We start from the raw sequence: 12,848 nt of genomic DNA, 5'->3' as shown, positions 1-12,848 counted from the left end.
ATCATGTGATATATTTATAGAGTCGGTCGTGTGTTTTTTCCTTTTTTTTTCAATTTTTTATTATAAAATCAGGGGAAAGAGGCGTTTTTTTAATTTTTTACTTGAAACTTTTTTTTTTTTAACACATTTTTTTGCTTTTTTTTAAACTTTATTTCTTTAACTTTTGAGTGTCTGATTCCCTCTGCAATACATTACAATACATCTATATTGTAATGCATTGCCTGTGGCTGGATCTCCTCGGCCCCCGTAGAAGGCAGGTCCCGATGCTGTGCAAGACATTCGGCAGCCTGTCCATGATATCGGCATAGAAGGGGTTAATATGCCGGCATCAGCTTTTACAGCTATTTCGGCAGATACAGCAGGAGCCCAGCTATCAGGGACTGCCGGGCCCCTGCAGTAATCGTGTGCGCACCGCTCAGGTGCCCGCCCGATCACCATGACGTAATAGTACATCAAAATACCATGACATACTATTACGACATATGTCGGGAAGGGGTTAAGACTCTATGAATACTTAGCAAGAAAATGCAGTATATATATATATATATATATATATATACACACACACTCACCTAAAGAATTATTAGGAACACCATACTAATACGGTGTTGAACCCCCTTTTGCCTTCAGAACTGCCTTAATTCTACGTGGCATTGATTCAACAAGGTGCTGATAGCATTCTTTAGAAATGTTGGCCCATATTGATAGGATAGTATCTTGCAGTTGATGGAGATTTGAGGTATGCAGATCCAGGGCACGAAGCTCCCCTTCCACCACATCCCAAAGATGCTCTATTGGGTTGAGATCTGGTTGAGATCTGGTTTGAATGTCTCAACAGAAATCGAGACTCATTAGACCAGGCAACATTTTTCCAGTCTTCAACAGTCCAATTTTGGTGAGCTCGTGCAAAATGTAGCCTCTTTTTCCTATTTGTAGTGGAGATGAGTGGTACCCGGTGGGGTCGTCTGCTGTTGTAGCCCATCCGCCTCAAGGTTGTGCGTGTTGTGGCTTCACAAATGCTTTGCTGCATACCTCGGTTGTAACGAGTGGTTATTTCAGTCAACGTTGCTCTTCTATCAGCTTGAATCAGTCGGCCCATTCTCCTCTGACCTCTAGCATCCACAAGGCATTTTTGCCCAGAGGACTGCCGCATACTGGATGTTTTTCACTTTTCACACCATTCTTTGTAAACCCTAGAAATGGTTGTGTGTGAAAATCCCAGTAACTGAGCAGATTGTGACATACTCAGACCGGCCCATCTGGCACCAACAACCATGCCACGCTCAAAATTGCTTAAATCGCCTTTCTTTCCCATTCTGACATTTAGTTTGGAGTTCAGGAGATTGTCTTGACCAGGACCGCACCCCTAAATGCATTGAAGCAACTGCCATGTGATTGGTTGACTAGATAATTGCATTAATGAGAAATAGAACAGGTGTTCCTAATAATTCTTTAGGTGAGTGTGTATATATATATATATATATATATATATATATATATACAGAAATAAAAAGAATTTTCTGTAAGCTAAGTGTTTATTTTTAACAACAATGCTTTAAATATGTTATCTTATTAGAGCAAAACCTGTTTATATACTGTATGTCCTCTTACATTGCTTCTCAAACTGTTATTGTCAGTTCACACTGCTGATTTTCAAAACACATGTAAAAAATCAGCGCTGAATCCAAGCAGATTTTTACGCTTTAAAATTATGCCCATTTTTTTCTGCTTCCTGGTAATTTCAATGGGAAAATCAGCGCTGATTCTGCGCCGAGATACGGCATGCTGCTTCTTTTTTACACGTATAAAAAAAGTAGCAAGTGCTAACTTCTATTCAAATTAATGAGACACTGTTTATAGACTTTTTTAATGTTTTTTACGCTCAAAAATTAGCCGTGTGAACTGACCCTAAGGCAGGCAAGCCTTACATTTCTTGGTAAACTGTAACATGGTTCCCATGAGCCTCAGGTTCTAAGAGATGTACTAAGACATGATGTTTCTGTCCAGCAAAGGCAATTTGTAAGAGGCTGCTTAGTTTTGGAATACATTCTGCTGTTGACATCAGCAGAGGACTATGAAGTAGCAAGTGCATTTGTAACTTCCTTCATGCAGCAGAAGTGACAAAGCAGTGGAAAACCTAAGTACTGTGCTGACTTGGGGCACTCTGGCTTTTATTGTGGTACTCTGGCTAACCGTGGTGCTGTTGTACCCACTAGGGACAGTGTGGCTGTGCGGGAACCTTAAAGGGGTATCCTGGAAAATGTAATGATGACCTATACTGTGCGGTGACGTTACTGGCCTTGGAAGAGGAGGTGGGACTGGAGCATCCAGCCTCCTCTAACAGCTGATCGGCAAGGGGGCTCAGGTGTCAAACCCCCGCTGATCTGATATTGATAACCTCCACTGTTAGGCTACTTTCACACTCGCGTTTTGGCTTTCTGTTTGTGAGATCCGTTCAGGACTCTTACAAGCGGTCCAAAACTGATCAGTTTTGCCCTAATGCATTCTAAATGGAAAAGGATCAGAATGCATCAGTTTGCCTCCGTTCCTTCTCCATTCCGCTTTGGAGGCGGACACCAAAACGCTGTTTGCAGCGTTTTGGTGTCCGTCTGATGAAACTGAGCCAAACGGATCCGTTTTCTATGACACAATCTGGCACAATAGAAAATGGATCCGACCTCCATTGACTTTCAATGGTGTTCAAGACGGACCTGTCTTGGCTATGTTAAAGATAATGCAGACGGTTGTAATGTCTGAACGGATCCATCTGTGCAGATCCATGATGGATCCGCGCCAAACACGAGTGTGAAAGTAGCCTAAATGAACACATGGTAAACCTTAAAACCCTGCAGCCATTAACAATTAATAGGACATAATGCTCTTGTATTTAGTGGATTAGTTATTAGTAATTATTAGTAATTAGAGGATGTAGCTGTGGCTTGTATGGCTATAGGCAGCGGCATCCCAAGCATAGCATGGCCGTTTCATGTGGTCATACCCTGAATCTTTTTTGGGATTTAAGGTAACAGAATAGCTGGCAAAATACAAAATCAAGGTATAGTATATTTATTGATTTCCAACAGGAGCACCATATCTGTGTACAGTGTGCATTTAATGGAGGCTACTAGATGGGGTTAATCTGAATATAATTGCTTGTACTCAAATATAGCAATGGTAGTAAACTCTGTTTTCCACTATTTTGCTTAGGTAACGAACTTACTGATATCGAAAAGTTTTTTTATGTCGTGACCTATATTTTATTATTTCCCGATATAAACATATACAGTACTTCCATAAAAAAGTCAATAGATATCTGTACTAACTACCAATGTGCTTCCAGTATGTTGTTTGTACAAATAGATTGCAAGATAGTAAATCTGGTCTAAGGCTGAGTTCACATTTCAGTTATTTGGTCAGTAAAGCCTCATGCAGACGTCCGTGAGATACCGGACTGGCATTGCTGGAGCGCACAGCGTCATTGGTTGCTATGACGCAGTGCGCTCCTTTAGTAGTGAAGCCTACTCAGAGATCAGGTGTAATGATTTGATGTGCACCTGTTCTGTGTTTTTGACCCACACATGGTTTTAGCTCACAATTACTGATCGAAATAACTGACCAAATAACTAAAGTGTGAACTCCGCCTAAGGGCTCATGCACACGACCGCGACATGTTTTGCTGTCCGCAAAATGTGGATCCTCAAAACACTGGTGCCGGCCATGTGCATTCTGCAATTTATAGAACAGGCGGCACATGATAGAAATGCTATTCTTGTACGCAAAATGGACAAGAATAAGATGTTCTATTTTTTTGCAGAATGCTTTTGGTGTCTGCATCTTTTGCGGCCCCATTGAAGTGAAGTGGTCTCTGAGAACTGTAAATCTAGTTTATGTAAAATTCTTGAAGCAGGAGGTGGATGGAAGACAGAAAACTAATAGTTAAATCTTTAGCTTTAATTTCTTTCCCCTTCCAGCACTATTTATCAGGTGCTATTAGTGAAGTGCCATTAACAGCTGTGCAGCTACACAGCGCTCCAGATGAAAGCTGCCGCAGGGTCCCTGATTACAAAAATTAAATAGTGTGTATTGGCTTTCTGTTGCTTCTCAGCAGGAAATCTCACTCATAATTCCTTTGCATCCAGGCTCAGCAGGAGAAGATTGACAGCATTGAAGACCATGTCAACACTGCTGCTGTGAATGTTGAAGAGGGAACCAAGAACCTGGGGAAGGTAGGGATATGCTCCTGCTGTTGAATCAATGGTACTGTGCCTGCTAGCAATCTTCTGTATTAACACAATTGATCTGCCGTCTTTAATGCTGAGGGAAACAGCAATTAAGGAAATAAGAAAGAAATGACACATGGGTAAAAAGGAGGGAGCAGTGAAGAAGAAATCAATCTCTGCTGTGATATGCTATCACATTCATTCTTTAAGAAGTAGACATCCTGCATATTGCATGTAGTTCATTTCAGATACTTTTTCAAAGTCAACAGTTTGTAAAATCCCCACAAAAGACACAAGGGCACTGCCTCCTTCTGGATAAGAAAAAGTTCAGTCTCCAGAGGCGTCAAGGCTTCTTCACCATGAGAACTGTGAATCAGTGGAATTGGTCTACCTCCGGACGTGGTCACAGCAGGAACAGTGGACAGTTTAAAAAAGGGCTTAAAATGAAATAAAGTTAATGCTTGTGAAAATGGGTAGAATTCTTCCTTCTCACTCCCCCTCCCTTGCACATCCCCACCCATCCCCCAGTTGAACTTGAAGGACTTTTCTTGTTTCAGCCGTACTATGTAACTGTGTAAGTTTGAGAATAATAATATACAATTTTTTACTAGTTATATTGAACGTTTCTAAGACACAGTATATTTGGAATTTGTACTGACTATATGCAGCATATGCATAATTCTTTTATGTTTTTTCCTTGTGAAATAATCTCCAGTATGGGGCTTTTTAGCTGTGACCAAACACATTTGGTTGTTTGGGCATGCTGGGGGTAGTTTTGCCACAGCCAGGAAGACCACTGCTATATAAAATATGCGGATAGTGCTGGTTGCAAGAAGTAAACACTTTTGCTACCCATGGCAGTCAATTAAATTTTGCTAATCTTTTAGACTGAGGCTTCCTGCACACAACCGTATCTGTTTGGCCTCCTGCACATTTTACAGTCCCAGTGTAAAAATGCCTATTCTTGTCCGCAAAACGGACAAGAATAGGACATGTTCTGTAATTTGCGGCACAGCAGTGGATATCGCGCGGGTGACTTACGTGAGCTGTCTACATTTTTTGCAGCCCCATAGAAATGAATGGGTCCACATTCAATCCACAAAAAAATCCATATTTAATGCGTACCAAAAATACGGTTGTGTGCATGAGGCCAAAGAAAGATTATTGCATGATGAGACACTCATGTTGTGTAAGGCTACTGTCACACTAGCATTTTTTGCGGATCCGTCATGGATCAGCAAAAACGCTTCCGTTACAATAATACAACCGCATGCATCCGTCATGAACAGATTAGGTTGTATTATGTCTTCTATAGCCATGACGGATCCGTCTTGAACACCATTGAAAGTCAATGGGGGATGGATCTGTTTTCTATTATGTCAGAGAAAACGGATCCTTCCCCATTGACTTACATTATGTGTCAGGACGGATCTGTTTGGCTCCACTTCGTCAGGCGGACAGTGGTGTCCGTCTCCAGAGCGGAATGGTGACTGAACAAAGGCAAATTGATGCATTCTGAGTGGATTATTTTCCATTCAGAATGCATTAGGCCAAAACTGATCCGTTTTGGACCGCTTTTGAAGCCCTGAACGGATCTCACAAACGGAAAGCCAAAACGCGAGTGTGAAAGTAGCCTTAGTGCTTAATTTCATCCTCATCTAGCCAAGTGGCAATATAGTTACATTTTACCCATATTTCTAGGCCCTTTCTTTGACATCTTAGTATTAGTTATTTACAAATTTACACTTTATACTTGAATGGGGCAGTGCTACAGTGCCAGGTACAGAAGGGTTCACATTGGAATTTGCTGAAGCAGCCGATCAGTGGGAGCCCCGTGAATCAAACACTGATCACACACCAATCCTTAGGATAGTTTATCAATGCAAAGGCCTGTAAACCCCTTTTAACACTTAGACGATTTAGTTGCTGTACATGTATGACGGAGGTCATCTGGAAGCTCTGTGTTTCCGGGCCTGGAACAGCTACCCTGATCGCTGTGTGGGGGAGACGTCCTATGCCTGGAAACAGAGCGCTTTGTTTGTTCACTCTGATGTCTCTGGAAAAAAAACAGGAATATCAGAGCTATTGTTACTACGGAGTACGGAGGTCTGCAGGTGGCAGGGCTCCATAGGGCAACAGCAAGTGGGGCTTATAAGGCAGTGCGAATTTGAAGCGATTTGAAGATCGCTAAAGGGGGACAAAAAAATAATAAATAAATAAAATGTTTTTAAAAATACATTTTAAAAATATCACCCCGCTTTTTCCAGAATTAAAATAAAATAAAGAAACAATACAAAAAAAAAAAAATTCTAAACATCATAATGTCCCAAAATGCTTAAACTATTAAAATAAATGTATTTTTCCAGTACGATTAATGGCGAAACTGAAAAAAAAAATGGCTGATTCCCACTTTTTTTTCATCACTTCACTTCCATAAAAAATAAATGAATAAAAAGTGGTCAAAAAGTCTGTCATACTCCAAAATGGTATTAATAAAAACTACAGATCGTCCTGGAAAAATTGAGCCCTCACAAAGCTCCATTGATGTAACGGTAAAAAAATTATGGGGGTTAGAATATGGTGTATTTTATTTCAATATTAAAACACAAGGAAAACTATATAAATTTGATATCATTGTAATTGTACTGACCCAGGCAATAAAGGGAATAAAGAAAACCCATAAAAATGTGATGGAATTGCGTTTATTTTTTATTCCACCCCATTTGGGATTTTTTTCCCGATTCCCACTACATCTAATACAATATTAAATGGTGTCATTAGAAAGTACAACCCCCATTCTTTATCAGACCTTAGATCAAGCATGTCAAACTCAAAGGCTAACATGGGCCAAAAAAACTAAATTTAAGTTTATGTGGGCCGCATCAAAAAAAAAAAAAAAAATCGTACATTTTCATAGAACAACATTGTTGTTTCATTACTGCTGACCCCCAACATCCCGTTGCCCAATAACACAAGTGAGACATATATATATATATATATATATATATACAAATATTAAACTTCACTATAAGACGCACCTAGGTTTTTGAGGAGGAAAATAAGAAAAAAATATTTTTAGCCAAAAGTTGTGCTTTTGGTGGGCTTTGAATTAATGGTTGTCTGTGCATGACACTATTATGGGGGATCTGTGGATGACGCACTGTCATGTGGGGGACCTGTGGATGGCACTGTTATGGGGGACCTGTGGATGGCACTGTTATGGGGGATCTGTGGATGGCACTGTTATGGGGGATCTGTGGATGGCACTGTTATGGGGGATCTGTGGATGGCACTGTTATGGGGGATCTGTGGATGGCACTGTTATGGGGGATCTGTGGATGGCACTGTTATGGGGGGATCTGTGGATGGCACTGTTATGGGGGATCTGTGGATGGCACTGTTATGGGGGATCTGTGGATGGCGCTGTTATGGGGGATCTGTGGATGGCGCTGTTATGGGGATCTGTGGATGGCACTGTTATGGGGGATCTGTGGATGGCACTGTTATGGGGGATCTGTGAATGGCACTGTTATGGGGGATCTGTGGATGGCACTGTTATGGGGATCTGTGGATGGTACTGCTATGGGGTGGGATATCTGTGGATGGCATTGTTATGGGGTGGGGGGATCTGTGGATGGCATTGTTATGGGGTGGGGGATCTGTGGATGGCGCTGTTATGGGGGATCTGTGGATGGCACTGTTATGGGGGATCTGTGGATGGCACTGTTATGGGGGATCTGTGGATGGCACTGTTATGGGGGATCTGTGGATGGCGCTGTTATGGGGGATCTGTGGATGGCGCTGTTATGGGGGATCTGTGGATGGCGCTGTTATGGGGGATCTGTGGATGGCGCTGTTATGGGGGATCTGTGGATGGCACTGTTATGGGGATCTGTGGATGGCACTGTTATGGGGGATCTGTGGATGGCACTGTTATGGGGGATCTGTGGATGGCACTGTTATGGGGGATCTGTGGATGGCACTGTTATGGGGATCTGTGGATGGTACTGCTATGGGGTGGGATATCTGTGTATGGCATTGTTATGGGGTGGGGGGATCTGTGGATGGCATTGTTATGGGGTGGGGGATCTGTGGATGGTGCTGTTATGGGGGATCTGTGGATGGCATTGTTATGAGGTGGGGGATCTGTGGATGGAACTGTTATGGGGTGGGATATCTGTGGATGGTACTGCTATGGGGTGGGATATCTGTGGATGGTACTGCTATGGGGTGGGATATCTGTGGATGGCATTGTTATGAGGTGGGGGGATCTGTGGATGGAACTGTTATGGGGGGGATCTGTGGATGACACTGCTATATGTCATCCACAGATCCCCCTCATAAGTGTCCCCCAATACACCGGCCCTCTGCTCACCGAAGTATTTATAAACGTGAATCCTTATCCTGTTATTAAGTTGAACTAACGCTGCGCTCTCCCATGTTCCCCTGTTCCCCTGTATCCCCACAGCACTTACGAACACGCTTCCATAGCAGTCAGAGCGGACGGCACCAGTAACGTCACTCACTGACGTCGCGCGTCTGCTCCGCCTGCTTCATTCATAAAGTGGGCGGAGCAGGCGCTCGACATCAGTGAGTGACGTTACTGGTGCCGTCCGCTCTGCCTGCTATTGAAGCTTAAGTAAGTGCTGTGGGGATACAGGGGAACATGGGAACATGGGCGAGCGCAGCGTTAGTTCAACTTAATAACAGGATAAGGATCCATGTTTATAAATACTTTGGTGAGCGGCGGGGCCCGGTGTAAGAGTACAGTGACAGCACCGGGCTCCGCCCCTAGTTACGGACTCCAGCCCCTCCTCTCTCCCGGCTCATACATAGCAGTCTGCGATGCTGCATCTTTGCCGGGCCGCATGTTTGACACCCATGCCTTAGATCATACCTCCAAGCTCCATCAGCCTCAGAACACCTAACCTCCATCAGCCTCAGATCAGACCCCCATCAGACCTCCGATTAGATGTTAAAAAAAATTATAAATAAACTAGGGTTGTTGCGATACCAAAATTCGATTTTGATACTATAAAAAAGTATTGCGATACTTGATACCATTCAATACCACGCAAAAAAACCACCAAAAAAGCAGCCTGCATTCTGCATTTTATATAACGTCCGGCCCATAATCGAACAGTCCAATCCTATTTTTTTGGGGGGACAAGGTGCAAAAAAATAAAAAAAAATGGCAAATCGCGCAATTTTTATTATTATTCACCGCATAGGAGTTTTTTTAATATTTTAATAGTTCGCACTTTTTTGGGCGTGGCAATATTTAATAGGTTTATTTATTGTTTATATATTTTATATGTAAAATTGGGAAAGGGGGTGATTTAAAGAGGACCTTTCATCTGGCAAAACATTGTGAACTAAGTGTCATGATCTGTACAGCGGCGCCCAGGGATCTCACTGCACTTACTATTATCCCTGGGCGCCGCTCCTTTCACCTGCTATGCCCTCCGGTATGTTCGGTCACTTGGTTACTTACAGTAGGCGAGACTTAGGGGACTTGGTTATAGTAGGAGGAGACTGCCCTTGTTCTCCTGGGCGTCTCCTTCTCCAAGGCTGTAGCGCTGGCCAATCACAGCACAGAGCTCACAGCCTGTAGCCAGCGCAACAGCCTTGGAGAAGGAGACGCCCAGGAGAACAAGGGCAGTCTCCTCCTACTATAACCAAGTCCCCTGAGAGCAGTAGCGCAGACTAGTATCGGTAAATGTCAAATCCCGGTATCGAATCGATACCGGTACCAAAGTATTCAATACCCGCTACAACCCTAAAATAAACTTACCTCACTTACGCTGGACGGTGCTGCCACTCACTGCTCCCTGGTCTTCTTGTGGCCAACGTGGCACTGTGACCTGACATTGTACAGTGTCAGGTCATAGTGCACGCCTATGTTCACTACGTCCTGATGCTGTACGCTGTCAGGACACAGTGCAGAGTGGGGCCCGGAAGAAGACCAGAGAAGGTGAGTACAGCCTCGCAACACTTCCCTCACCGCTTCTCGCACCTCTCGCATGCTGATCACATCATTAGCATTCGGTGTATAAGACACACTGCCACTATTCCCTCACTTTTAGGGGACAGAAGTGAGTCTTATAGTCCGAAAAATATGGTAGCTGGTAAATGCTTAGTTCTGCATATATTGTATAGCTGCAAAATAAAGATTTGTGGGTGGTAAAATATTATAACACCCGTGTTGTGATTTCAAAGTTTGTTTTGTTTCTTCTCCCCCTTACAATTAACAGTATTTTAGTATGAATTTAGGATTTACACTAACATTGTTTTTTATATTTCATTATTTTACAAGGCATTAAAATACAAGCTGTCACTGCTTCCTGCAGCAGGTGCACTCATTGGTGGAATAGTTGGGGGGCCTATTGGCTTGATGGTAGGATTTAAAGCAGCTGGAATTGCAACTGCAATTGGTGGTGGACTTCTAGGCTTCACAGGAGGAAAAGTTTTACAAAGAAAAAAAGACATTGGAAGAGAGAATCTATCTAGTATAGAATACCATCCACAGGAAGAAAATAAATCAACATGAAACATTTATGTATATTAATTTAAAAGGAACCGGTCACCTCCAAAACACATTTTAAACTGACATCATTAACTTGCAGTAGCCCCCGGCACATGCGCAGAGAGGAAAGTGGCCTGCTGAGTGCGGGAGCCAGAGACGGGATCGCGCAATGACAAGGAGCTTGACTTAAAGCAAGGAAGCCGCTGCCCCCTTGACTTCGAGCTGACTCTGAGGATAGCGAAAACACAGATTAAAACTGCGTTTTTATAAAGTATATAACAACCCGTGATAGAATGCAAAACATGATTAGGAACACATTGGGGGCTACTGTAAGGTAATGATGTCGATTTTTAAATGTGTTTTGGAGGTGACAGGTTCCCTTTAAAGCTTCATAATAGGTTTAATCAGAATATTTGTAAATAAGACTGATTCTGTATGTGTTTGTGATGTTTTGTATAACATTTGTCTTTTTATTTAGCAAATAACATTTTCAGACAAATTTTGAACATTCATAGTAAGATGTGAAACATATTTCATCTACACATATATAATATTATTCAAATGTTTCAACTCTTAAATGCTGAATTGTTAAATAATAAAGAACACTGACTTTTAACATGCTCCATAGGGTTGTGACCTGCATATGATAGTGGCTCTGGCTTAAATCGCTGAGCTCTGCTGCAGTAAAAAAGTTAAGGACTGCACTGTCACCACAGTGCAATCTGCAAGTGGCATGTTATAGAGCATAAAAAGAAAAAATGAAGAGAGGAGGCAGCGCCTCGTGTGTAGAACCTTACAGTACTAGGTTTTAGAGAATACACTGATTATGCTTACCGAATGGGATTGTGATGGGTCACAACACCTCCAAATTGTTTTGCTGGATATTACCCGTCCAGTTCACCGGGAAAAAAACACTGTAGAGCACACTCTGTGTTGCTCTACCAAGAAAAAAGATTTAGATTCGTCCACAGATGAATTTTTGGAAAAATTTCGAGTACTAAAATCCAAATACCTAGATTACAAAAAGAAAAATGTAAGACTAAGGGACCAGGATATAGCCACAACATCTCCGCTTATAGTACTTAGCCCCCCAAATGAGAGAGACCAAACTAACACATCCCCCGATCATATACTAATAGGAGATAAAATAGAAAAAAACTAAAATATATCCCCTTGGAGTTACACACAAGACAATAACATAAACATGTCAATCCTAACAATACACCAAGCTTCTAATCTAGAAGATCCAATGGATAATACACCCCTAATTACCATATATAATACTGCGGCAGGCTTCTCAGCCCTGGTTCCTTTTTTAGACCATGCAAAACCCCCATGACCCATATGGATCACAACAAAGGTAAACAAGGGAATAATGTACCCCTGCAAAACGGGTACCCCACACAACGGAATTTTTCAAACCCACCCCCGGGAAAAGAAAATTCGAACCCGAGGGTGTAGGGGAGGACAACATCAGAAAAATAAAACCAGTATAAAAAACCAAAAAAGAGATAGAAAAATTGATCAGATACCAACAGTGAAAATCTTCAATCTGTCATCATATAAAATCACCAAACAACCTTTTACAAAAGGGATTGTCCTTCTGTCCACACAATAACACCCTTTCCAACTATATCTAGATATACAGAAATTTAGAAAAAAAATCGGACCATAAAAAGATATTTCGAACACGAAAATACAAAGAAAAAAGATAATACTGTAGATATAGGCATGGAAGAAATACAAATATATAAACACCAGGAAGTACACCCCAAATCTAGTTTTTTTTCCAGTACATAGCGAAGGACACTTTATACCTACCTTTTTTGACCTGATATCAGTGGACTTGAAAAAAATCAATCAAAAAGATGACCAGAAAAGATCCCTTACCAGTGGAAACCTAACTCACTGCGAAGTACGTGCCATGAAAAGCCTAAAAAACAATGAGAGCATAATAATACGTCCGGCAGATAAGGGAGGGGGCATAGTAATACAAAATTTAGAGGACTATGAAAGGGAATCCCAAAATATTCTCAGCAACACCGAATACTATCAAAAAACCTAATAAAATATGCCTATGAAAAACACTATATAAACAAAAA

The 12,848-nt window shown here is 41.9% G+C and overlaps 1 protein-coding gene across 2 annotated transcripts in view; it reads left to right on the top strand.

The window, feature by feature from the left end:
• Nucleotides 1–11,487, top strand: part of STX17 (syntaxin 17) — a 158,060-nt gene extending 146,573 nt beyond the window's left edge. For both annotated transcript variants that reach the window (XM_040432628.1, XM_040432629.1), the window contains exons 7-8: nucleotides 4,140–4,226; nucleotides 10,537–11,487. In XM_040432628.1, the coding sequence (XP_040288562.1) occupies nucleotides 4,140–4,226; nucleotides 10,537–10,770 (321 nt within the window). In that variant the 3' untranslated portion in view covers nucleotides 10,771–11,487. The remainder of the gene's footprint in view (nucleotides 1–4,139; nucleotides 4,227–10,536) is intronic.
• Nucleotides 11,488–12,848: the final 1,361 nt, after the last annotated feature.

Source organism: Bufo bufo, chromosome 5 (assembly GCF_905171765.1).
Source record: "Bufo bufo chromosome 5, aBufBuf1.1, whole genome shotgun sequence".
Classification (NCBI taxonomy): domain Eukaryota; kingdom Metazoa; phylum Chordata; class Amphibia; order Anura; family Bufonidae; genus Bufo; species Bufo bufo.
Note: the sequence above shows the minus strand (reverse complement) of the source record. Positions and strands in the feature narration are given on the sequence as shown.